The sequence below is a fragment of the Lycorma delicatula genome, chromosome 13 (genome assembly GCF_047948215.1).
Source record: "Lycorma delicatula isolate Av1 chromosome 13, ASM4794821v1, whole genome shotgun sequence".
Taxonomy (NCBI): domain Eukaryota; kingdom Metazoa; phylum Arthropoda; class Insecta; order Hemiptera; family Fulgoridae; genus Lycorma; species Lycorma delicatula.
In genome coordinates this window covers 18,328,913-18,355,288 of record NC_134467.1, presented here as the reverse complement: position 1 = coordinate 18,355,288, position 26,376 = coordinate 18,328,913, and the positions used below count along the sequence as shown (strand labels likewise).

Below are 26,376 nucleotides of genomic sequence, written 5' to 3'. Positions count from 1 at the left end.
CTGAAAAAGAAACTAAATTACAAAAGACAGAATTATAGTAACTTCTTTCTTTTTCCTGTTTCGTCTCTGGTAATTACCATTCAGATAATACTTCAGAGGATGAATGAGAATTGTACAAGTGTAAATGAAGTGTAGTCTTGTACATTCTCAGTTCAACCATTCCTGAGATGTGTGGTCAATTGAAGCCCAACCACCAAGGAACACCGGTATCCACAATCTAGTACTCAAATCCGTATAAAAGTAACTGCCTTTACTAGGATTTGAACCTTAGAACTCTTGACTTCAAAATCAGCTGATTTGGGAATACACATTCACCACTACACCAACCCGAGTCTAGTAGTCTCTTTATTACTTCTCTTCTTTTTCCTATTTAGCCTCCGGTAATTACCTTTCAGATAATACTTCAGAGGATGAATGAGGATGATGAGTATGAGTGTAAATGAAGTGTAGTCTTTTACAGTCTCAGTTCGACCATTCCTGAGATGTGTGGTTAATTGAAACCTAACCACCACCAAAGAACGCCGGTATCTTGTATTGAAATCCGTGTAAAAATAATTGACTTTACTATGAATTGAACGCTGGAACTCTCGACTTCCAAATCAGTTGATTTGGGAAGATATGTTCCCCACTAGACCAACCCGGTGGACAGAATAATAGTAAATATGGTAACCTAAGTACATATACCTTTGACAATGAAAACTTGATAACTTATTTCTGTTGCCATAGTGACAGAAATATTATAATGAAGTAAAAATATTAACCTATTTTAACCTTACTGAATATCTTTAATTCACAACTTCACCCTCCTTTGGGGGGGGGGGGGCTAGAAATAAAAAATATTTTTAATATCTTAACCTTTACGGGAGCTAAGGAACTCAATTGATGGCTTAAACCTAACAAGGATTAACATGAATGTATCCTACAAATTTGAAAGTAATCCGGTTGGTTGATTCTTGTGTAATGCGATAACAAACAAATAGACAAATTTTATATATTCCAAATAACCATGACCTGTTAGATCGAGAGTGAACCTGATGCATGCAAAAGTATCCTTGAACACAGTAATGTATCCTTACCACATAGGTATCCTTATCTATATCGCAGTAAAGTAAAAGTATCCTTCATGCAGTAGTAATATCCTTCAACGTACTAACAAATATCCCGTTTGAATTTTGAAAATTGGACGATTATTTACAGAGATATTATAAGAGCACCCCATTGCATCTCCCAAAATAGGGGCAGAGCCACCCAGTTTGTTACCGGTTGATGGTGTTGATTGTTCTAGCCTCCCATACCTCACCACTCTAGCCTTGCACGTAGTCCCAACCGAAAGCCCATTATTGATAAACAGAAATTTTTTTAATTTATTTAATATTATTGTATTTAACGTAAATTTAATTCTATTATGTTTGTAATATTATTCATTCGATTGATTCAAATTAATCAGTTCAAACACAATGACAGAGTCACAGCTCATTAATTCAATTCATTAAAGTTTCTGCTTCAATCAGCAAATCTCCACAACTACATACACATATAGATACATTTTTTGAGATAAAATATATCTAAAAACCTTCTCAGTTATGCCAAAAACAGTAAAAATTTGGTTGCAACTAATTGAGTAGTTTTTTTGTTTATCCTGATAAACAAAAACACTCTTTTTCTTTATATAATAGTTAGATAAATAATAAATATTTAAAAATATTGACAATATTAGCCTTTTACTAAATAAGCTTAAAACAAATGTTGAATTTGAAATCAATCTGATCATCCTAAGAGAATTTTTATTTAATAAATCACTCAAACGTTTAACAGAAATACTATCATTATAAATTGAAAATCTATCCATGCAAACAGCAATGATACATCTACTTGAGAAGCAATATGCTGTGGTTTTATCCACATTTAAAATTTGATGTTTATAATTCTCCATTAGATAGTTTTTCAATTTAATTATATACAATTTTCAGTTCCTTTTAAATAATTATCTTCAGGTATAGGCACAGTAGTGTCATCTGTGAAAACAATCGCAATGAAAAAATCAAGATTTTGTGGCAGATTAACAAAAACTAAAAATGCAAAGGACCAAAATTACTTTCTGTGGCACTCCACATTCTACATCTTAAAGTCGGAATCTAAATTTTAAATATATATTCTTACCAATAGATGGAATTTCAACTTCTTATTTACCCTTGGTAAGGTATGATTTAAGTTACCAATTGTAAGCAGCTCTGACACTTCCTTAGCTTCTAAACGTTTTCATCAGTAAAACATGTGGAATCAAATACTTTACTGAGATTGCAAAAAACAAAAGAAAAGAATACGGGATCTCTCTGTTATCTGTAAAATTTAAAATATTTTCCAGAAAGTGAGAAATTATTGTCAGTTGACAATTATTTTCCTAAAACCCTGTTGAAAGTTTGTTTATTATACACTATGCTTAGAAGACAAATTTGGTTTCAGGAAAAGTATAGGAACAAGGGAAGCAATTTTAGGCCTCAGATTAATAGTAGAAGGAAGATTAAAGAAAAACAAACCAAATACTTGGCATTTATAGACCGAGAAATGGCATTCGATAACGTAGACTGGAATAGAATGTTCAGCATTTTAAAAAAATTAGGGTTCAAATACAGAGATAGAAGAACAATTGCTAACATTTACAGGAACCAAACAGCAACATTAGTTGAAGAGAAAGAAGCTATAATAAGAAAGGGAGTCCGACAAGGATGTTCCCTATCCCCGTTACTTTTTAATCTTTACATGGAACTAGCGGTTAATGATGTTAAAGAACAATTTAGAACAATATAGGACAGGCGAAACGAGACTTCAGTAAGAAATATAATTTGTTTACATCAAAAATTAATTTAAACGTCAGGAAAAGATTTTTGAAAGTATATGATTAGTGTTGCTTTATATGGAAGTGAAACTTGGACGATCAGAGTATCTGAGAAAAAAAGATTAGAAGCTTTTGAAATGTTGTGCTATAGGAGAATGTTAAAAATCAGATGGGTGGATAAAGTAAGAAATGAAGAGGTGTTGTGACAAATAGAAAGAGGCATTTGGAAAATATAGCTGAACAAAGAGACAGACTTATAGGCCACATATTAAGGAATCGCTTTAATATTGAAGGGACAGGTAGAAGGAGAAAATTGTGTAGGCAGGTCACGTTTGAAATATGACATCCCTAACAAATTGTTAGGGATGTAGGATATAGGGGGTATACCGAAATTAAATGACTAGCACTAAATAGGGAATCTTTGAGAGCTGCATCAAATCAGTCAAATGACTGAAGACAAAAAAAAACTTTTCAAGAAAAGTTAAAAGTATATTTTTCATAATTTTTTCAAACACTTTAAAAAATATGGAAATTTGAACTATAATTTGTAACTTAACCGCTGATGACCTTCATGATGCACTTTGAAAGTTATCTTTATTTTTGTAGCAAGTTATAATATTGTTTGTAAGATGATATGTAGGTTCATATATATTTGTCTAAAAACTAATTTCCCTTTACCCTAAAGTAGATTTTATTATAATTATTTTATAATAACACATTTATCATCTCTGCAAGCAAATAGCTTGCAATATCTTTTTAATCCGTTAATACGCCTTCTATTATTTGTAAAACAATTCTTTACAAATCCTAAATTTAGCTGCTGTACCACAAAAGGTAAGTATAGAAATCTATCAATAATTTAATATCTAAATACTAATAATTATATTTAAAAAAATTATTTGAGCATGCTTTACGTTTTAAGAACGAATTTTGTTAATTAACTTTTACTTACTTTTAGTACTTGAATGTTCGAAAATATTTTTGTTACAAAGAAAAGGTTAGTTATAAATATTTCTAACATTTTTAATGGTTGTAAAAATGACATAATTCTATAAAATACCTCCTAAGTTTTCTATATTATTTCCTCGAAGTATTGCCGCGCAAAAAACCAGTAAAATCACAAAATACGTAACACAAACAGCGTTGGTTTACGTACGAGGACAATTTTAAAACTATGCAGCCAACTTATAAAAGTAAAATGGAATAGTACTTTTTGAAATCATAATTTTTTTAAAAATAATTTATAATACTTATAATAATATCCTCTTATGTAGTAGTACAATAATAAAACTTTAAATCGATTTAATTGTGAAATAAAAAAAAAGTTATAATGAAGTTTTTACAACATTTTTATACTGCAAAGTAATTTTTTTTACTAAATTATAAGCTTTTTCCCTTTATTACATTTTTAATTTATTTATTTATTTTATTTTATCTTTAAAATCATGATTTTATCTAAAACACAAAAAGATTGAGTTAATACATCGTCCTAAAAATGTATCATATGTCAACCACAGTTTTTATCCAACTAGTACGCCCTGCATTGAGCATACAGCAATTTACTTATGATGATACCGGCTACGAATCAAGCCCTGAAACGAGTGTTTTACTTAATTTCAATCAATGCTTTGGTAACGCCGAAAATTTTAAACATGTATGAGTGTAAAGAAGCGCTTGTTAACAAATACGATGATTATTCTCCAAACAGTGTTTTGATTTTAGATAAAAATGTAAGTAAAATTGTATTTTTAAGTCTATAATTGTGTTAATAATAAGCTATTGTATTCATCCTGTTTTTATTTGTTGAATGTACAATTCAACTTCTTGGTCTTGGATAAAAAATTTTCTGATTTAATATTGTAAAAATAAATTATTACCTTTAACGTTTTGAAAATGAAGTGAATGAAATAAAAAGAAATTACGTAATAGATGTTTATATATTGTTATTGTTTACATTTTTTAGTTAAGTTATCAGTTTCATATCAGCTACTTCGTTTACGTAATTGTTTAACAATTTTATTGTATGGAATTTAATTTTATTAAATGAAAAAAAGAAAACAATTTTCATTAAATTATACTGTATTATTTTACAAAAGTAAATTAATTCTATTTAAAAGAGTGATGAATATAAGTTGACCTGACTGAAGAGTTTTAATTATGTTATTAGCCTTAGTTTAATAATATGTACCGTTCTACTTTGTTGGCTTATGGCATACAGTAAATAAAATAAAATATATATGGGGGTCAATCCATTTGAAGTGTCCCAAAAAACCATAGCTGACCATTCAAAAAAAAATTGAAACTTACCCACTTGTTTCCTACGTGTCTCAGGACCTTATAACTATTTTTATTTAAGTAGTTTACCTGTGGCAGCTATTTTTGTTACAGTGCACACACCTATTTTTGTGATTGTAAGGGTTTACGGAAAAAATCATAACTAAAAAACGTTTGGTCCTCGAAGGATGAAAAAAAGCAATTTTATCATATTTTCTCAAGGTAAAACATTGGTCCAGTAGTTTATTTACCTATCTCTCTTCTTTATATGAGAAAATTACCAATAAATTTGAACATGAAAAACAATGAAATTTCACTTCTGATCATTTTTTTTTCAAGAGGCAGGTATGGCATACACGGTTAGAATTATTTTTTATATATAGGTATACGTTAATAGTAGTTTTACCATAAATAATATTAATACTTACCCCTAAATTTTTATGAATTTTTGAAAACTAATTTTTTTTTTTAAATTCAAATTTTGGGTTTAAATAACTCTGATGGGGCTAGTGATAAAAATTTCAAATTTGCACAACTTACAGTGTTTATGTAGATGTTTATGGCAAGTAAAAACGGTTTTTGTGTATTGTACTAATAAAAAAGTTATTACCTCTTGATCATGAAATCCTGTTAAAAGCGATACCATTTTGACTCTCTAAATAAGTGCTCCAAGGGGGTTTCTGATCGCCTTTGCACTTAGATTTGTATGTTTAGCTCATAAGTTAAAAAGCTGATGTTTTCAATATTTTTAAAATGATTTTTTTTAATTATTAATGTTAGGTTGTAATTTAATGATAACTTAACCAATACCAGTAACCTAATATAATTTTGATTAAAAATACTCGTAAAACTTACCAAAACTGAGATTTCAATGAGTAGCCTACATCTTTTTTCAAGAATTCATTTCTGTTTTTATATTGGTTTGTTTCTGTAAACACTATCAAAGAAAAGATAGATTGTGGCAAAATTTTAATTATTCTTCAATGAAATAAACTGTTTTTGTAGCAATGAAAGTTTATTATTTAGTGTGGTTAACCAACAGCTGTGGTATCTCTTCTGATAAATCTCTTAAAATTGTATGAGAACGGCCTGTCACTGTAGTTAGCTAGTTGATGTAGGTGATACACCCAAGATGCTACAAACACCATCCAATTTTTCAATATTGTGATGTGGGGCAGTGCATTGCTCTTTGTCTTCATATTCATATAGTTCTTTATTCTCGCCAAGAAAAAATACTTTTAAACAGTTAACCCAAAGAGACTTTCCAGGAACTAAATTTAAATATAGAAAATTGCGTTCTTTAAGAGCTTGCTCTAATGTTATTTGTCTTAAGTAAGTCTTTCAACTGTTTTTTATGAGTTCTCAAAGGACCACAACAGAATTGTTCATACAGGTGACTGAATTTTGACAAAAACGTTTTTTTGTGATATTTACAAACTAAGGTGACATCTGAATTAACACATAAAAAAAATAAGTGGTTGGTTTTCATCACTAAATTCACAAATTTTAATGAGTTCTTTTGGCATTGTACTACTTTACACTGTTTTATGACACTCTTCATTCATATAAATTCCAATGGAACATTGTTTTATGTGAAATCTCTTGAAAATAATGTAAAAATTTAACTGATATTAAAATTTGCAACTATAGTATTGTTAAGTAAAACCTATTTATTTAATAAACACTTCCAAACACAGGGTGAAATTTGAGACACTCGGTAAAGATGCAAACAGATCACTGACTAATGGCAGACTGGCCAGTCTGTAACTCCAAAGCTAAATAATTCAACAAGCATAAATGAGCTTGTTGTAACATGAATTTTGCTGACGACTGGAAATGACTTCAAGCACCTGTTTTAACATGAACACTGCAGTTGAATGGTTCGAACAAGTCGATTTAAACTATAGTAATAAGTGTAAAAATGTTAAAGTGCCAAGAAGACAAGAAACCCCCCTAGGAGCACATTTAGTGAGTAAAAATGGTATTGCTTTAACAGGTTTTTCATGTTTTTGAGGGGTTATAACTTTTTTACTAGTACAACAAACAAGAAACATTCTTATTAGTACAATACACAAGAAACTTTTTATTTGCCATAAACATCTACAAAAACTGTTTTTTTTTTGTTTATTTTTTGTCATTTGACTGGTTTGATACAGCTCTCCAAGATTCCTACCTAGTGCTAGTCATTTCATTTCAGTATACCCCGTACATCCTACATCCCTAACAATTTGTTTTACTTATTCCAAACGTGGCCAGCCCACACAATTTTTTTCCTTCTACCTGCCCCTCCAATATTAAAGCAACTATTCTAGGATGCCTTAATGTGGTCTATAAGTCGGTCTCTTCATTTAGCTATATTTTTCCAAATGCTTCTTTCTTCATCTATTTGCCGCAATACCTCTTCATTTGTCACTTTATCCACCCATCTGATTTTTAACATTTTCCTATAGCACCATATTTCAATAGCTTCTAATCTATTCTTCTCGTATATATTCATTTCCTCCATATAACTCTTCACTATATTCCACCCACCTATCGACTTTACCTTTTGTATTATAAATCGCTGTACTATCTTTGTTTAACACATTATTAGATTTTAATTTATGCACCCCAAAATTTTCCTTAACTTTCCTGTATGCTCCGTCTATTTTACCGATGTTCATTTCTCTTTCCACTTCTGAACACTTTTCTTTCTCCCATTCTTCTTCTACATTTTCTGCCTTATCTTTTTTACTCAGACCTCTTGCGATGTCCTCCTCAAAAATCTTCACCGATTCATCTGACACCTTTTCTTCAGGTTTTTAAACCCCAATCTACATTTCATTATCACTAAATTATGGTCGCTATCAATGTCTGCTCCAGGGTAAGTTCTGCAGTCAACAAGTTGATTTCTAAATGTTTGCTTAACCATGTCACCAGCCTCATCAGAGTTATTTGAATCAAAAATTTGAATTTTTAAAACAAAATTAGTTTTCAAAAATTCATAACAATTTAGGAGTAAGTATATCACCATTAATATTATTTATGGTTAAACTACTAACATATAGCTACATATAAAAAAAATAATTTAAATGTATGCTATTCCTGCCTCTTGAAAAAAATTACGAAAAGTGAATTTTCACAGTTTTTCATGTTCAACTTTATTGTTAATTTTCTCATACAAAGAAGAAAGATAGGTAAATAAATCACTGGACCAATCTTTACCTTGAGAAAATATGATTAAATTGCTTTTTTTCTTCTTTCCAGGACCAGTAGTTTTTTAGTTACGACGTGCAACAATAAAGTAATGAGACTGATGTCAAAAAAAAATGTTGCTTACCGTTTTAGTCATGTATACTGTTGTCTCCTACAAAGTAATTCCCCTCTGATTGCACACACTTATTCCAGCGCTTCTGCCATTGATGGTAACATTTCTGGACCTCATCTTCTGTAATATCCTCCAAGACCCTCGTCACAGCTTTCTGGACATCTTGTATTGTTTGAAAACGGTGTCCCTTGACCGCCATTTTGACTCTTGGAAATAGAAAACAGTCGCACGGAGTGATATCTGGTGAATAAGGTGGCTGTGGTAGTACTGAAGTTTGTTTTGAGGTTAAATGTTGCTGTTCTGACACATCAGTATGGGATGGCGCATTATCATGATGCAGAATCCAATTATCAACAATGTTGGCACGGACATGAAGAACTCGTTTATGAAGTCTTTCTAAAATTTCTTTGTAGAAATATAGGTTAACTGTTTGTCCAGGAGGCACCCACTCTTTATGAACAGTTCCCTTGGAATCGTAGAAGCACACAAGCATGCGTTTCACTTTTGACTTTGACATGCGAGCTTTTTTTGGTCTGGGTGATCCCTTTGAGCACCATTGTGAACTTTGGCATTTTGTCTCTGGATCGTATTGAAAAAACCAACCTTCATCACCAATGATACACAGCTCAACAAATGTGGATTGATTTCCGTTTGCTCTAACAGATCGGCTGCCACATTTTTCCGTATTTCTCACTGTTGTTGTGTGAGATTTTTGGGGACCATTTTCGCACAGATCTTTCTCGTACCAAGATCTTCAGTTAACATTAGACGAACCATTTCTCCATCGATGTTGAGTTCTTCTGCGATAATTTTCACGGATAATCTTTGATCAGATCGTACGATTTCACGCACCCTGGGCAAGTTGACATCTGTCCGTGAGGTTGATGGTCGTCCACTGTGGTCTTCACCTTCAACATTCGTTCTGCCTTCACTAAAAATTTTATGCCACCGAAAAACTTGAGGTCTTGACATAACTTCCTCTCCAAAAGCCTTCTGAAGGTTACCGTAAGTTGTTGTCGCATTTTCATCCGATTTAACGCAAAAAGAAATGGCATACCGTTGCGCAATATTTTGCGGTTTCATTTCTGTGACGAGAGACACAAACACGTGTTCACTTATTACAGCACATCTCACGACTGAGCAGTTGCATCAATGTGCCGCTTGGACTAGAAGTAGCTTATAGTCCAAGGTCAAAGGTGGTGTGCCTACACAAGCTGCAGGGTTGCCACATCTTGCAAAGAAGTCTCATTACTTTATTTTCGCACCTCGTATGATTTTTTCCGTAAATCCTTACAATCAGAAAAATAGGTGTGTACACCGTAACAAAAATGGCCACCACAAATAAACTACTAAAAAAAATAGTTTTAAGAACCTGAGACAGGTAGGAAACAATTGGGTAAATTTCGATTTTTTTTGCATTGGTCAAGCAACCACCCTTTCTTTTTCCTGTTTAGCCTCCAGTAATTACCTTTCAGATAATAGTTAAGAGGATGATATGTATGAGTGTAAAGAGAAGTGAAGTCTTGTACAGTCTCAGTTCGACCATTTCTGAGATGTGTGGTTAATTGAAACCCAACTACCAAAGAACACCAGTATCCTTGATCTAGTATTCAAATCCGTGTAAAAATAACTTACTTTACCAGGACTTGAATGCTGGAACTCTCGAATTCCAAATCAGCTTATTTGGGAAGACGCGTTCACCACTAGACCAAGCCAGTGGGGTAAGTAACCACTCTTGGATCACTTCAAATGGATTGACCCATATATAAACAATTTGACTCACTCACTCATCAACACACACTCCATACCGCTAGACCTAGAAACTTGAATTTCATATGTAGTTTCCCTTAGGAGTGGAAGCACCCATTAAGAAAAGATTTTTCAAAATTCTTTCCATAAAGGGATGAAAATATTCATACCCTACAGTTGGATTATTATATAAGTAAAATGATTAATTTTTTTTCTTTAATGAATATCTTTAATATCATTTGCTTTGGCAATGGAGCTGGCCCTGTTCCAATCCATATCTTTTCTAATATGGTACAGGTGCAGAAGCACAAAATAATCAAGCCCGTATTGTATCTCCATGATAATTGGCATGAAGAGTTTTATTTATGATGCATAACAGCTGAATTGACATTCATAAATAAAAAAGCTTATTTCAGTGATATAATTCAACCTTCAGCTTATGATGGTGGTCTTTGTGAGTTGACTGCTGCTGGAAAAATCCATGAATTCATCCTAGATGGTTTTTTACTGTGCAATTATTTCATAAGATTTACAGCTACCAACCTATGTTGGAAGCATTTTGATACACCCATGTGACTTCTAACAAGCAAAACCACCTTTTCCATCTTTGTGAACATTAAACCCATCACCCTTTTAAAACTGGTTTTCTGTTATTGTCAAGGAAGACTGCCATATGAGTATCTCAATAGAGGTCGATGCTGTATCTGCTTTTACCAGTTCGTTTGAAGACTCTCAAAGTGTCACCTCTATCCTCTCTCTCAGTCACATTCTAAGAAAATACACAAATGCCAAGCAAGATTTACTGATGTGACAAGAAGGAAGCAACTCAAAAATGCAGTTAAGACATATACAAAAAAAATATCCTCACTTTAACCGAGCTGCTGTTGTCAAGTATTCCCAAAGTAACTGTAGATTAATAGGGTTGCTGTGGCCAAATACATTCAAGAGCATCCTGTGATATGTTGAGCTTCTCTGGTCAAGTATGCTCAAGACCATCCTGAAGTTTTAATAATTGTTATTTATCATTATTATTCTTACACCAAATACTAACAAATTGTTAGTCTTATTCTCATAAGGATAATGAACATAGCAGGGCCAAGCCCACTAACTAGACGTTTAGTATATACGATCTTTCTTTCTTTTTCCTGTTTAGCCTCCAGTAATTACCTTTCAGATAATACTTCAGAGGATGATATGTATGAGTGTAAATTAAGTATAGTCTTGTACAGTATCAGTTCAACCATTCTTGAGATGTGTGTTAATTGAAACTCAACCACCAAAGAACACCGGTATCAATGATTTAGTATTCAAATCCGTGTAAAAATAACTGACTTTACTAGGACTTGAACACTGGAACTCTCTACTTCCAAATCAGCTGATTTGGGAAGACGCGTTCACCACTAGACAAAGCCGGTGGGTTTGTATATATGACCTGCTAGTGTATATAAATAAATATATATATATATATATATATATATAAACTAAAATATAATCAATTCAATTACGTGAAAAGTTTTACATTAGTGTTGAATTTCCCTTTCTTAAAATGTTTGTGTAACACCAAATAATTTTTTTTCTAAGTAATTGCAATCTGTATTTCATGAGTCGATTCTAGATCACTAAACCATAAATTTTACAATTGCCATTGGTTTTGTTGTAAGTTTTCCAATTTGCTATATTCTTGTGTGGTAGATATTCATTAGTACTTTACTTTTAAGAGATTTTGTGAATGGTATTACTTTTTTATACATTATTTAAAATGCCCTTCTTTTTTTTATTGTAACATTTTGAAATGCAGCATTCTGTCAAAAAGTCCATAGTTGACACTTTCCAACATTAAAACATATTTTTAGAACTAAAGTTAATCATCACAATTTAGGATTTCATTTCCTCACATATGTTATTATACTTAGTTTAATTATTGTTTTGATTAATTATTATTTATGTTAAATTTAGATTTCACAGACAATGAAAGGTCGTTATGATGAAACAATTAGCCTTTTACTATCAAAATTGGAAAAAGAATTACCTCGATTGGAAGGTTCATCAGATATATCAGTTTATACTGGTTCATCGGGAATCGCTTTATTACATTTCTTTTTGGCGATTAAAACTAAAAACAAAGAGTTGTTAATGGTAAGTTGATATTATTAATTTGTAAAATTTTTTTTTTATATTTATTTTAAATCTTTGGTTGTTTATATTTAATAGTAGTATCACAAAAACAATAAGCTGTCTTTAGAGATTTATGTTTTATAAACCACGTGATGAAGATTAGTTATTTTCTGTGCTAAATTTGTGAATTTGAGGAAAAATTTAGGAATTACAAAAAATTACATTTGTAAAGAAACCTACATTTTGCCTTTTTATAGTGCACTCGAACCTCTATTCTTTATTGAATTTACTGTATATAATTATCGATGATTACATACAACTATATTACTCCATGTTTGAAAATTATTTTATTGCAATCATTTTGTTTCCTCCTTATATTATTTCAAAATTTTTGTAATTTCATTTATTTTATGTGATTTTTGTAAAGAAGTAAAACATATTGCAAGAGTGTAATATCAGTCACCGTTCATGTAACTCAAACTGGAAATAAAATCAGAATTTCAGACCGTAGATTTGAGCATTTGATATTCAGTAGGCTACATTGCAATTACTTACAATTAAAATGTATTGCAATTACATAGCATTAAAAGGGTTAAAAAAAAATTTAATAATTCTGAATAATCTGCATCCTGTACAACATTTTCATGAATATACACTCAAGTAATCTTCATTAATTTTTTTGAATTATGAATTATTTTGTTGTTACTTTTATATTTAATATCCTAAGTATTACCTTATCATTTTTTCATGTGTTTATATATTTTAAATAATTAGGTGTATTTTTATCAAATTAAAATATTATTTATGTAGTTATTTTTTTATAATTAATCATGTATTTTTTAATACTGCCTTGATCAATGTTTTACTGTGATTTCCTTTGTGATTCATCCAGGCAAATGCTGATGCAATACTTTTTTATCTTCTGAAATAGCATGTTTATTCATTCTTGACATGATCTGTATAATGTGTTATTGTATACCAATCAGAATAAAAGATTTATTTAATTAGTTAATCACTTCTTCATGAAGGTTGATGTTATAAATTAAATATTCTATTTAATGATATTTTTACAAATTTTTGTATTATTTTTTTTTCTAGTGGCCACAAAATTATTTGGCAAGTATATTTAAAAATTTAAAAGGACGTCGTGAGTGCTTTTTAAATGGTGATGGAGGACCTTTGGCTTTAGGTGCTGTTATATTTAGTGATCAGAATCCTGAAATGAGTAAAGTGTTTTTGGACAGGTAAGTATTTTTTTCTAAATATTGTTTTTATTAGTCATTTCTGTTCGTTTGATTTGTTTATATTCCTGTCTGCTTAACAGTATACTCATAGAATTCCAGCATGTTATTTGTTACATAAGTATGGGCAAAAAATGTAACTTATGTTCCTAGAACCTTCAAAAATTTTCTCGTTACGAGGTTTGATCAAAAAGTAACAAGAATTATTTCTCAAGAATTATTTATTCTTTTAAGTTTGGGAAATAAAAAAATGTTACAACGTGTCATGTTTGGAGAATAGGAGCAGCATTATAACAGTATTATTTTTCACCTAGAACTGTTGAATAAGTAAAGCGGTGGTGTGCCAGTGCTTTGTCATGGTCCAAAACCCATAAGTTGTCTCCAAAGTTCAGGTCGTTTTCTTCGGATTCCTCACGCAAATTGCGTAGAATTGCTGGGTAGTATTGCTTGTTGGCTGTAGTACCTTGGGCTAGGAATTTGTGTTGAATAGTTCCATCGTAGTCGAAGGAAATACAAGAACTTTCATATATGACTGGACTTGACACGTATATTTTTTATCATAGCTCCTCAATCGAGCTGATTGAACATTCATCTCAGCATTGTAACCGTATGTCTGCGTTTTTTCATCAAGTTATAACACATTTGAGCAAGTCTGGGTCATCAACAATGTCAGTAAGTATTTGTTCAGCGGTGGTTATCTGATGCTGTGTTTTTGTTGAAAATTTAGCAGTTTTGGAACAAATTTGGCTGTCACCTGTATCATGTTCAAAAAATATTAGTAAAGATCACTTCATATGAGCTGTATGAAATTAATATTTCTTTGGGATCACAATGTTCTTTTTTACTCGACTGCTCAAATAGTACTGTAAGGTATTTAGGGTGTGTGTATGTATGTATGTATGCGTGTATGTGTATGTGTGTGTGTGTGTGTGTCTGTCTGTATGTTCCATCGTATCAGCTCAACAGCTGAACTGATTTAGATGTGTGACCCCATGTTGAAATCCATACATTACTGGGAGGTTCATAGGTTTTTTATATATATTTAAAAAGGAATATGATTTTTTTTTACATGCACTATGTTCGATCATGTAAACATGTTTTTTTCTTCTTGTTCCTATTTTTTGGTGTTGCTTGTTCTTCCTTATTGTTTATAAACATTTAAGAAAAAATCATATGGTTTTATAAGACAGTTTTAATTTGTTTAAATATATTTTTCAAGTTGTAGAAATAACCCCATTTAAGGCTGTCTAATGATTAAGTTCTCACCGGGTCTTACGTCAATAGGAAAATTTTGTCCTTCGATGAAACTTTTTAAATACAGTCAGGGATCTCTGAGTAGTAATTATCTAACATTAAAGAGCTCTGAACAGCAATTATCCTATATTAAAGATCAGGAGTGTCATGGCACTATATATATTTATATGATTAAATAAAATTATACTATGTACAAAATTGTTTCTAAAGATCCTATATATATACACGAGGGTTATTATTTTTTCAAGGTCCGATCAGTCATGAAATTAAATCCACTGAAAATAAAAAATTGTTTATTTGTAACAAGTACTTACATAGTTACTCTATTTCTCTACATAGTCGCAACTCCGATTTAGACATTTGTCATAGCGAGGTACCAACTTTCCAATACCCTTGTCATAGAACAGAGTCACCTATGTTTTCAGTCATGTTTCTACGCTGGACTGCAGCTCGATGTCTGTGACAAAATGTCCTCCTAGCCAGCGTTTCATGTGAGCAAAGAGGTGAAAATCGGATGGAGTCAAGTCTGGGCTGTATGGTCGGTGATCAAACACTTCCCAAAGAAAATGCTGCAGGAGATTCTTTGTTACAGCTGTATTGTGCAGCCGAGCATTGTCATGGAGAAAGACAATGCCTGATGACAACATTCTTCTCCGCTTATTCTGAATTGCCCTTCGTAGACGTTGCAGTATGAGGCTGCAGTGATGGTCATGCCACGTTCCATGAATTCCACCAAGAGAACTCCATTCCGGTCCCAGAACACAGTAGCCATACACTTTGTGTTGGAGAATGTTCGCTTGAACTTCTTTGGTTTACTGGGAGAATGAGAATGCATCCGCTGTTTGGATTGTTCTTTTGTTTCTTCAGTTTCAAAATGGACCCGTGTCTCGTCCCCTGTGACAATTTTGTTCAAAAAATCTTCTCCTTCATTGTGGTAGCGCTGGAGAAACGTTAGGGAAGCGTCCATTCTAATTGTTTTCAGACAACATTTTGGGAACCCATCTCGCACACAGTTTGCGGTACCGAAGTCTCTCACTCACAATGGTGTAGAGAGCTGACCTTGAAATTTCAGGAAACGAGTCGCTAAATACAGAAATTGTGAACCGATGATTTTCTCGAATCGCCTCATTCACTCGCTCAATGAGATCATCGGTTGACACTCGCTTCCTTTCCTGACCACCTGCATATTGAACATCTGTACGTCCTGCTTTAAAGTTCCTGCACCATTGTTGCACTTTGTCGTCATTCATTGAAGTTTCACCGTACACATTACTTATTTGACAATGAATTTCAGCTGCATTACACCCCTCAGCCTGAAGAAATCGAATTACTGCACGTACTTCACACTTGGCGGGAAATGCTATTGATGTAGACATGTTTACGTGCTAGCTGCGTGTTCAGAACCAAATGAAGTGACGCGGCGTGATTGAAGACCATACTAGAGATGCTGCACAACATATATGCGCAAAGGTTCATCTAATTTTTGCGCAGGTTTTTATTTTGCGACCTTGAAAAAAATTACCCTCATATATATAAAATTAAAAAAATCTTTTTTTTGGTAGTTGTGTTTTTTAATATTTATCTTGTTTTGTTGATGTATTAGAACATTCAATCCTTTTGTTGACATTATTACTTGCAAATCATTCAATCAGATATGTTCTCAAGTTAATATCCTTCCTGAAAGCGTTCTCTAAAATCTTCAATATTTTACTGCACTTTATTACATTTTTATTGCAAATTCTTTGTTCTGTCATTTTCAAACAAGATAATAAAATAATTGTAAAATGTAAAATTGTAAATTTTGCTGCCAAATTTGATCTACACGTTTAATGTGGCTGAAAATATGTATATTCATTATATATTATGCCGCCAAAACATGGGAAAGAGACAAACTGTCAAAAAGACATAATACGCAGAATTAAGAAATTCTTATTTTCTTACGTACTTTTTATAATTTTTTTTTACCATTATATCAATTTTATTATTTTATTATCACTTTTAAATATGATCCACTGTTATAAACAAAATAAGATCATTTATTATACTACTGCTCTTTGAAATATCACTTCATTATCAGTAGAATTTTACAATTATTGCTCACATAAAATAAAAATAAGATTTCATTATAAAATTTGTGATAAAATCAGTTTCTGATATTTATAACAAAATAATATGAAAAAAATATATTGTTTTATAAATTAATTTTATTTCTTTACTGGAATAAAATGTTCAGCATTTAAAAAAAATTCAAATACAGAGATAGAAGAATAATTACTAACTTTTACATGAACCAAACAGCAACAGTATTAATTGAAGAACATAAGAAAGAAGCCGTAATAATAAAAGGAGTCTGACAAGAATGTTCCCTGTCACCGTTACTTTTTAATCTTTACATGGAACTAGCGGTTAATGATATTAAAGAACAATTTACATTCGGAGTAACAGTACAAGGTGAAAAGATAAAGATGCTACGATTTGCTGATGATATAGTAATTCTAGCTGAGAGTAAAAAGGATTTAGAAGAAACAATGAACGGCATAGATGAAGTCCTACGCAAGAACTATCGCATGAAAATAAACAAGAAAAAACAAAAGTAATGAAATGTAGTAGAAATAACAAAGTTGGACCACTGAATGTGAAAAGATTATGGAGGTAGAAGAATTTTGTTATTTGGGAAGTAGAATTACTAAAGATGGACAAAGCAGGAGCGATATAAAATTCCGAATAGCACAGGCGAAACAAGCCTTCAGTCAAAAATATAATTTGTTTACTTCAAAAATTAATTTAAATGTCAGGAAAAGATTTTTTTAAGTATATGTTTAGAGTGTCGCTTTATATGAAGTGAAACTTGGACGATTGGATTATCTGAGAAGAAAAGATTTGAAGCTTTTGAAATGTGGTGCTATAGGAGGAGGTTAAAAATCAGATGGGTGAATAAAGTGACAAATGAAGAGGTGTTGTGCGGCAAATAGATGAAGAAAGAAGCATTTGGAAAAATACAGCTAAAAGAACACAGACTTATAGCCCACATATTAAGGCATCCTGGAATAGTCGCTTTAATATTGGAGGAACAGGTAGAAGGAAAAAATTGTGTAGGCAGGCCACGTTTGGAATATGCAAAACAAATTGTTAGGGATGTAGGATGTAGAGGGTATACCGAAATGAAACGACTAGCACTAGATAGGGAATCTTGGAGAGCTGCATCAAACAGGTCAAATATCTGAAGACAAAAAACAAAATAAAATATTTAATGTTGAAAATTCTTCACCCGAGACTGAATGCCCATTTTACTTTGGTACTTACCAACATTCTTGGGTTGTTCTTGTTTGTCACAAAATTTTAAAAAAATTTCTATGTAAGCGATTTTAAGCTTTGCCATATGAAATAATACCTCCTTTAACCATGGTTGGATTTTGGGTGTTATTAATTAATTGTAAGATAAATAATTCTGTTGATTCTAATTTAAGTATTTAATAAACTGGAGCACCATCTCTTTTTTTATTTGAATAGAACATTTTTCCCCTAATAGTAGATCAATCAGCATGCCCACCTGCATCTGATATGAATCTTCTTGATTTCTTTTTAAAGAGGACATTAAAGTGCGTTACAGCTTGCACAAGCATTAGAGAATATAAATTAACTTTTATAAAAAATTTGTTAAAATGTTAATAAAATTTTTATCCTATTTTTGTTTTATACTAGTGAGTTTTGTCCGGTTTTACACCTTCAAAATATATATATTTTATCACAGCAAACCTTTTTCCACTATGCATGTTTCAAGTGAGACCAACATTTTCAATAACCTCTTTTAAAACCTTTTAGTCAACAGCTGTACATATGACACAATTTTTTAGTCCACCAGCTGGCAACCAGATGAGATACAGTGCTGGGATTCCATTTCTAAATAAGTTTTCCCATATGCGACTCGTTTACTAACTTCAGTATCAACTGATACAGTTCATTTTCTTTACATTGTTGTCGCTAGTTGCTAGTTCTGTTCAATTCTAACGATTTTTTTTTTTTTTCTGTAATCTATGTATTGTGCTGTTCTCTCTGTGAGAAGCCATCAAGCTCCACGGCTAAACACTAGTTTTCAAGACAACTTATTTCAGTTTGTAGCATATACTGGCACTATAAAACCCTTATTGGTATATATGAATTTTGGTTTTATAATTTTTTTTTTATCGTGAATAATTTTTCAAAATTGGGTAAACAGTATTTTTTTTTTTTGTTTTCAGTCATTTGACTGGTTTGATGCATCTCTCCATGTATCCCTATCTAGTGCTAGTCGTCTAATTTCGGATACCCCCTACATCTTACACTAACAATTTGTTTTACATATTCCAAACGTGGCCTGCCTACACAATTTATTCCTTCTACCTGTCCCTCCAATATTAAAGCGACTATTCCAGGATGCCTTAATATGTGGCCTATAAGTCTGTCTCTTCTTTTAACTACATTTTTCCAAATGCTTCTTTCTTCATCTATTTGCCGCAACAGCTCTTCGTTTGTCACTTTATCCACCCATCTGATTTTTAACATTCTCCTATAGCACCATATTTCAAAAGCTTCTAATCTTTTCTTCTCGGATACTCCGATCGTCCAAGTTTCACTTCCATATAAAGCGACACTCCAAACATATACTTTCAAAAATCTTTTCCTGACATTTAAATTAATTTTTGATGTAAACAAATTATATTTCTTACTGAAGGCTCGTTTCGCCTGGGCCATTCGGCATTTTATATAGCTCCTGCTTCGTCCATCTTTAGTAATTCTACTTCCCAAATAACAAAATTCTTCTACCTTCATAATCTTTTCACATTCAGTGGTCCATCTTTGTTATTTCTACTACATTTCATTACTTTTGTTTTTTTCTTGTTTATTTTCATGCGATAGTTCTTGTGTAGGACTTCATCTATGCCGTTCATTGTTTCTTCTAAATCCTTTTTACTCTCGGCTAGAATTACTATATCATCAGCAAATCGTAGCATCTTTATCTTTTCACCTTGTACTGGTACTCCAAATCTAAATTGTTCTTTAACATCATTAACTGCTAGTTCCATGTGAAGATTAAAAAGTAACGCAGATAGGGAAACATAATATTATTCAATAATTAATTTTGAAAAACATAAAACATCAGGTGTTTTAAACATTATTTTAGTAGAAACACCAAGTTCTGGTCTTTAATTTAATACAATAACATTACATAACCTAGTTTAAAATGAAAATTTGATATGATTTTAAAAAAGATGAAAAACATCAGTCTGGGGATCCATGAGCTTAGTTTTAAAAGAGTTAAGAGGGTGTATATATATATATATATATACAGGGTTATCATAAAAGAATGGTGCGGTTTTGAACTTGGTGTAAATTAAAACAGAACTACTTACAGTTTATGTTTTTTATTTTTCAAATTTGTCATCGCAAACATTTTTTTACATAATTAATAAATTTCAATATGTGCGCACTTAGTCGCTTGACAAATGTCCGAACGATACTCAACTTCTCTCCAAACATTAGTTTACATTTCTTCGTTAATGTTTGTCATTGCTTCATTAATCCTGTTTTTTAAGTGGTTTAGGTTACAAATTTTTTGTGTATAAACAACACTTTTGATGTACCTCAACAAGAAAAAATCGCAAGGTGTCAGGTCTGGACTCCTTGGAGGCCAAAGTACGGGTCCTTGCCGGCCTATCCATCGATCTCCAAATTTTTCGTTCAAAGTGTCTGTGACCGATGCATTGAAGTGCGGGGGAGCACCGTCTTGTTGGAAATGAAGTCGATGAATGTTTTCGAGTTCATCCGGCTGAGGAAAGCGATAATCGGTTAACATGTCAAGATACACAACTACATTAATTGTTTTTTCAGCAAAGAAGAAAGGCCCTATTACACGATTTTTCATCACACCACACCAAACATTAACTTTAGGCAAATCGCATTGTTTCTCAATAATTGCGTGTGGGTTTTCAGAGCCCCATATTTGTGAATTGTATATGTTAACACATCCATTCACATGGAATGTAGCTTTGTCTGCAAAAATTATATCATCTAAAAATGATTTGTTTTCACTTATTCTGTCTAACAATGAAATTGTAACGTTTTACACCAATTCCTGCAGGATCTGAATTTTATAAGCGTGTAATTTCAGTTTTTATGTAAAACTTTGTGAACTGTTGATTTTGGAATATCTAATTCGACGGGGGATGGACTTCCCAGGACTTCTAATTGCCAATTGTCTAATTAGTTCAACCGTTTTGTCTGGTACACTTGGTCTGCCGGTTGATTTCTGTTTCTTAACCGATCCGGTTTCTTCGAATCGTTTGAACCAATGTGTTATGTTATTTTTGTGCGGTGGATCTCTTCCGAATTCACGTCAAAACGCACGTTGAACTAAAATTACGGATTTTAATTTGGCCATCAATAAAACACACTTTGCTTTGTCTTTATCCGAGAACATGGCAACTCACTAAACTCACCGCAACAACAATACAAGAACTGACTTTGTGGTTACAACTGCTGATAAACAAACTTTTGGGTTGGTGGCTTTCAGGGATACCAATATAACATCTAGAATTTCCCTACAATCTTCCTATGAATTACTGAAACCGCATCATCTTTAATGATAACCCTGTATATATATATATATATATATATATATATATATATATATATATATATATATATATAATTTTGAAATATCTATTTTGCAATATTCATTATTAACGTTAATCATAAATAAAACATATAATTGATATTACACATTTCTGTAAAAAATATTTCTATAAGCAGTCACAATTAATTAAAGTGATAATTATATATTTTGCAGATTGGTTTCGTTGCATTTAAAAGTGATTAATAAATCTGCTGAAACGCCCGATGAATTATTGTATGGACGTGTTGGTTATTTATATTCGTTATTGTTTGTTAATAAATATATCGGCCCAAACACTGTAAATCCAGAAGTTATACGCAAGGTAATTGATCTGATTATTTTTAATATATTCTTTCATGTACAAGGTACAATAAGAGAAAATAATAATAGTATTAGTATTTTACATCTAGAACTGACACTAGAAACAAATTTGTGTATTTTTTTTATTATTGCCAAACCCATGGCAGTATCTGCCTTTCATTCGGAAAGTTTTGGGTTCAAAAATTGAATTAATAAAAAGGAGTAGGGTAGCTGTAATTGAGCTAAGACTTGTAACTATTGAGAGAGAGAGAGAGATTAAATAAATTGTTATATTCGTTAATGTTGTTCAATTAAGGTGTTCAAAAAGAACTAAAATTGTCTAATTACAACTTTATTAATGTATTTATAATTTTAAATTGGCTTATCCCCTTCAAAATCCCCATTGTTAATCCAATATATTGCTGTCAATGTTTCTTCCATATTTTCGTAATATTTCCTGAACACATTTGTGGGTATGGTGGGTGCGAGGGGGGGGGGGGTTAATGGAGTCTCTTGTATTATATTTTGCTCAATTTTATTTATGGTTTGAGAATGACAGTACTTTCAATTTGGAAAACAAGAAAAGCCTACTGGGGAGTTTTGAGTCTTAATAGTAGATGGTTGAGGCGGCACGAAAATTGTGTCTCATATTTTACCAAGTAACAGAAAATAAGATGTAGCAAATGAGCTGGTGCAATCTCTCAGTGCTATATTCACTTCCAGCTTTCCCACCTTTGTTTGTATACATGCTGCAAAACTTTTATGTAGAATAATTCCTTTTTTACTGTCTTACCATGTGTAACAAAGTCATAATGGACCTTTCCAGTCAAAAAAACCACCATCACCTTTATTTTTTACTATTTTATGCTGGATCTTTTTGGTCACTGTGATACTTTTTTCACACACTATGCGTTTTTGTTTCCATATCACAGCCATAAGGCCAAGTCACATCTCCTTTTATAATGTTTTTTTTTTTTTTCAAAAAGTTTTCATCAGCATTGCACAGCCAAGAAAGTTTTGCCGGATGTTAACATGATTTTCTTCTTTCTTTAAGTAAATGCGGCATGCGTTTTGCTGATGCAATACATATCAAGCTTTTCTGTTAAGATTAAATGATATGATTTTAGCCGATCCCCGCTTCCTCAGCGATATCTTAGACAGTTAAACAGTGATCTTCATAATTCATAGCACAAACTTCATTAATGTTTATTATTTATCGTTAGTATGGAATTATGTCCAGATCTGAAATCTTCATCAATCAGTGTTCTGTCCCCTTTAAAACAATTGAATCATTCATAGTACTGCAATCTTTTCACATAGTTTTCCCGAAATGCTTATTGAAGCACTTTTTTATTAAATATCTGGAAGTTTTAATGAGTTTGAAGCAAACTTGTTTTTCGAGTATGTTGTTCTTTCTCCAGATCTTTTATTTTCGTTTTATTAAAAATCTAATGAGAGGTTAATCCAACTGTTGTAGCTCAACAATGGTAGTGTAACATGTTAAATGGCATTATGTTTCTGAAAGTTGTCATTGGGTAATACTGTACTGTGCAAGTTAATTAGGACAAGCTATTTTTTTCTCTAGATTGTTATGCGATTGCCAGTTGAATCTGAAACTGTCTATCGGTTTTATCTGCTGTGAGGTGATGTGACTGTTCAACCTTGACAATAAGAAAACTGTTTTGACTGATTTTAAAGTGGAAATTAGCTTCAGTTGTGAGTCTGAGTGTGGTAGGTGAATGTTAGTTTAATTCATGAGTTTAAAAATGGATATTACTCTGAGAAAGCATGCAAAAATTATTGCTCTTAAAGATACTCATCTACGATGGTGAGAGTTATCATTTCTGTAGTCTGTACAGGCAAATCAGTTGTATCAAAAATTCTGACAACATTCAAAAAATTTGGATCATCGTCTCCAAAAAGGAGAGGAAAATGCGGGCAAAGATGCAAAACTACTCCAAGAACTGATAAAATTCTAAAAAGAAATAGTAAAATTAATCCAAGGAAAACAAGCTCAGATCTTAAAAGAGATTTATTGGCAACCGGTTTTGATTTTAGTAGTTCAGGTGTGTGCTGGAAGCCGGCAGGAAGACCAGCAAAAAAAAAAAATTTTTAACTTCTAAAATGAAGAAAAACGTTTAGCATGGGCTGAGAAATAAAAATCATGGACTACTAACTACTGGAAGAAGGTAATTTTTGGTGATGAAACTCATTTATTTGTACAGGGTTACAAAGCAAATCTGAAACAAGGTGACACTGAACCTTTGAGACCTGAGCGAGTCTAACAAACTGTAAAACATCCTCTGAAACATGTTTTGGAGTTTTTTTTATGACAAATAGCACTAGAAGCTTAGTTCCTGTTCAAGGTATGATGAATTCAACCAAGTACAAAGAAATATTAAGATGTAGGATTGTTCGATTCGTGCAAACATTTGATTGGACATTTCAACATCACTTGGCGCCTTGTCATAATTCAAAATCGGTCAAGACTTTCATGCTGGAAAATCAAATCAGTGTGCTCAGTGGCCTGGAAATTTACCAGACTTAAATCCCCTTTAGAACTTGTGGAATATTTATGAAGAGATTTTGTTTAGGTAAGGACTATGACAAAACACGATAACTAGTTCTACAAAAGTTTGGTTCCAAGATGATAAATGCACTAATCTAGTGGAGTCAATAACAAAACATCTTCAAGATATAATTTGTGTTAAAGGAGCACATACTTCATATTAATACATGTATTTATCAGTGTATATAACAGCATAGAATGAATAAAAACATAGTTATTTGAAAAAGAGTATTTTTTTTACTTTGTCACAATTAATTCGCACAATAGTATGCTTGTTGGAATAAGCATTGCACAATGATTGGCACCTATTATAAAAAGTAAATCTTTTTTAATATCTCTCAAATAAATGATAATCTTTTTTATTATAGATGGCAGTAATATCAGGAGTTTTAATTAAGTTTAATTTAAATGGACTCAGCATGTGAGATATATCAGCATTTTAATTTTTTTTTAATTGAACACAACGTGCATAATTAGAAAATATACATTCGTACTTTGTAATCTTTTATATTTTAATAAATTTGTTATTATGAATATAAAATTTATCGCTCTGTTTATTACTGCATTTAAATTTAATGCGTATTTTTATGCTGATTTTATATATTTTTTTACAAATTTACTTAATTTTATTAGTAATTATTTTACAGTATGTTAATGCAATTTACTGATTAGTTTTTCATTTTTTTTATTTATATAGGTTATTAATTTTATTGATTTTTAGAATTTATTTATAATTTAATTATTTTCTGCCCTATTATAATTGTTTTTGTCATTTATATAATTAATTACTCTATATCAAACTAATGTTTTTGGTAATTTTTCTTTTTGTTAATTGTATGATAGATTTTTTATGTAAAAGTTTGTAATCTGTTCATTTAAGAATCAAATTTTTCTTTATTGCTATACTAATTACCAAAATATTTGTTTATTATTTTCCATTTTTAAAATGCATTTTTTATTAAACAAATTTAATTTATTTAACTTATGTTACTTATTTAACTTTTATTTTACTACATTGTTGTTTAAGTAGCCATAATTTTTTTTTAAATCTTATCATTAAAAACCACACTTTAATATTACGTATGTAATTGATGTATGTTAACCTTCAGATGTTCTATATACGGAGTGTTTCTAAAATGATGGGCTGACTATATTTTTTTCAGATTCTACTTGTAAAACTAAACAAAAAATATCCTTAGGAAAAATGGCAATTTCTCCTCCTTCATTCTCCCCCTGTCTGCCATATTGATACTTTTATGTAATAATTTATATCTGTTCAGGTAGAGGAATCACATTAATATTTGATTTGGTCTTGGTAATAAAGTTTTAAAATTAGCAAAAAATCAAGACTTAAAAACTTTCGCAATTACAAAATTGCAGCCATGTTTATTTTTCAACCCGTTATATATCCATAAATATTAAGACTTTAATTTTGAACAAAATGATATTTTATTTTTGAAAATCAGTTAAAAATAGTTGAGTTATGGCAGAAAATTAATGTTGTATTTATGTGTGTGTTTTCATGCCCTCCACTTTACATTCAGTCGATGAAATATTGTTTTTATTTATTATTAATTCTACTTTTGTGAATTAGTATCAATTTAAGTAATAATTTTCTCACAATAATAAACCTAATAATTATGACACAAAAATGCAAATCAGTTTTCTCCCATAACTTGACTATTTGTTAACTGATTGAAGAAAAAAAAAAGTCATTTGGTTCAAAATAAAAGGCTTAATATGCAGGGTTATCATAAAAGAATGGTGCAGTTTCAGTAATTCATAGGAAGATTGTAGGGAAATTTCTAAATGTTATATTGGTATCCCTGAGAGCATCCAACCCAAAAGTTTATCAGCAGTTGTAACCACAACGTCAGTTCTTGTATTGCTGTTGCGGTGAGTTTAGCTAGTTACTATGTTCTCGGAAAAAGACAAAGCAAAATGTGTTTTATTGATGGCCGAATTAAAATCCGTAATTTTAGTTCAACGTGCTTTTCGACGTGAATTCGGAAGAGATCCACCACACAAAAATAACATAACACGTTGGTTCAAACGATTCGAAGAAACCGGATCGGTTAA

General features: G+C 31.4%; 2 protein-coding genes across 3 annotated transcripts in view; one reads left to right on the top strand and one right to left on the bottom strand.

Moving 5' to 3' along the window:
* Duox (dual oxidase) overlaps positions 1-3,915 on the bottom strand; it is a 390,283-nt gene extending 386,368 nt beyond the window's left edge. The window contains exon 1 of one of the 2 annotated variants that reach the window (XM_075381172.1): positions 3,897-3,915. The gene's annotated coding sequence lies outside the window, so the exon portion shown is untranslated. Of the gene's footprint in view, positions 1-3,788 lie in introns of both variants that reach the window. The other variant, XM_075381171.1, reaches the window with a different exon arrangement.
* Positions 3,916-4,373: 458 nt separating this feature from the next.
* Positions 4,374-26,376, top strand: part of LOC142333867 (lanC-like protein 2) — a 67,045-nt gene continuing 45,042 nt past the window's right edge. The window contains exons 1-4 of the mRNA XM_075381436.1: positions 4,374-4,566; positions 12,123-12,302; positions 13,380-13,525; positions 21,603-21,750. Coding sequence (XP_075237551.1) covers positions 4,402-4,566; positions 12,123-12,302; positions 13,380-13,525; positions 21,603-21,750 — 639 coding nt within the window. The 5' untranslated portion in view covers positions 4,374-4,401. The remainder of the gene's footprint in view (positions 4,567-12,122; positions 12,303-13,379; positions 13,526-21,602; positions 21,751-26,376) is intronic.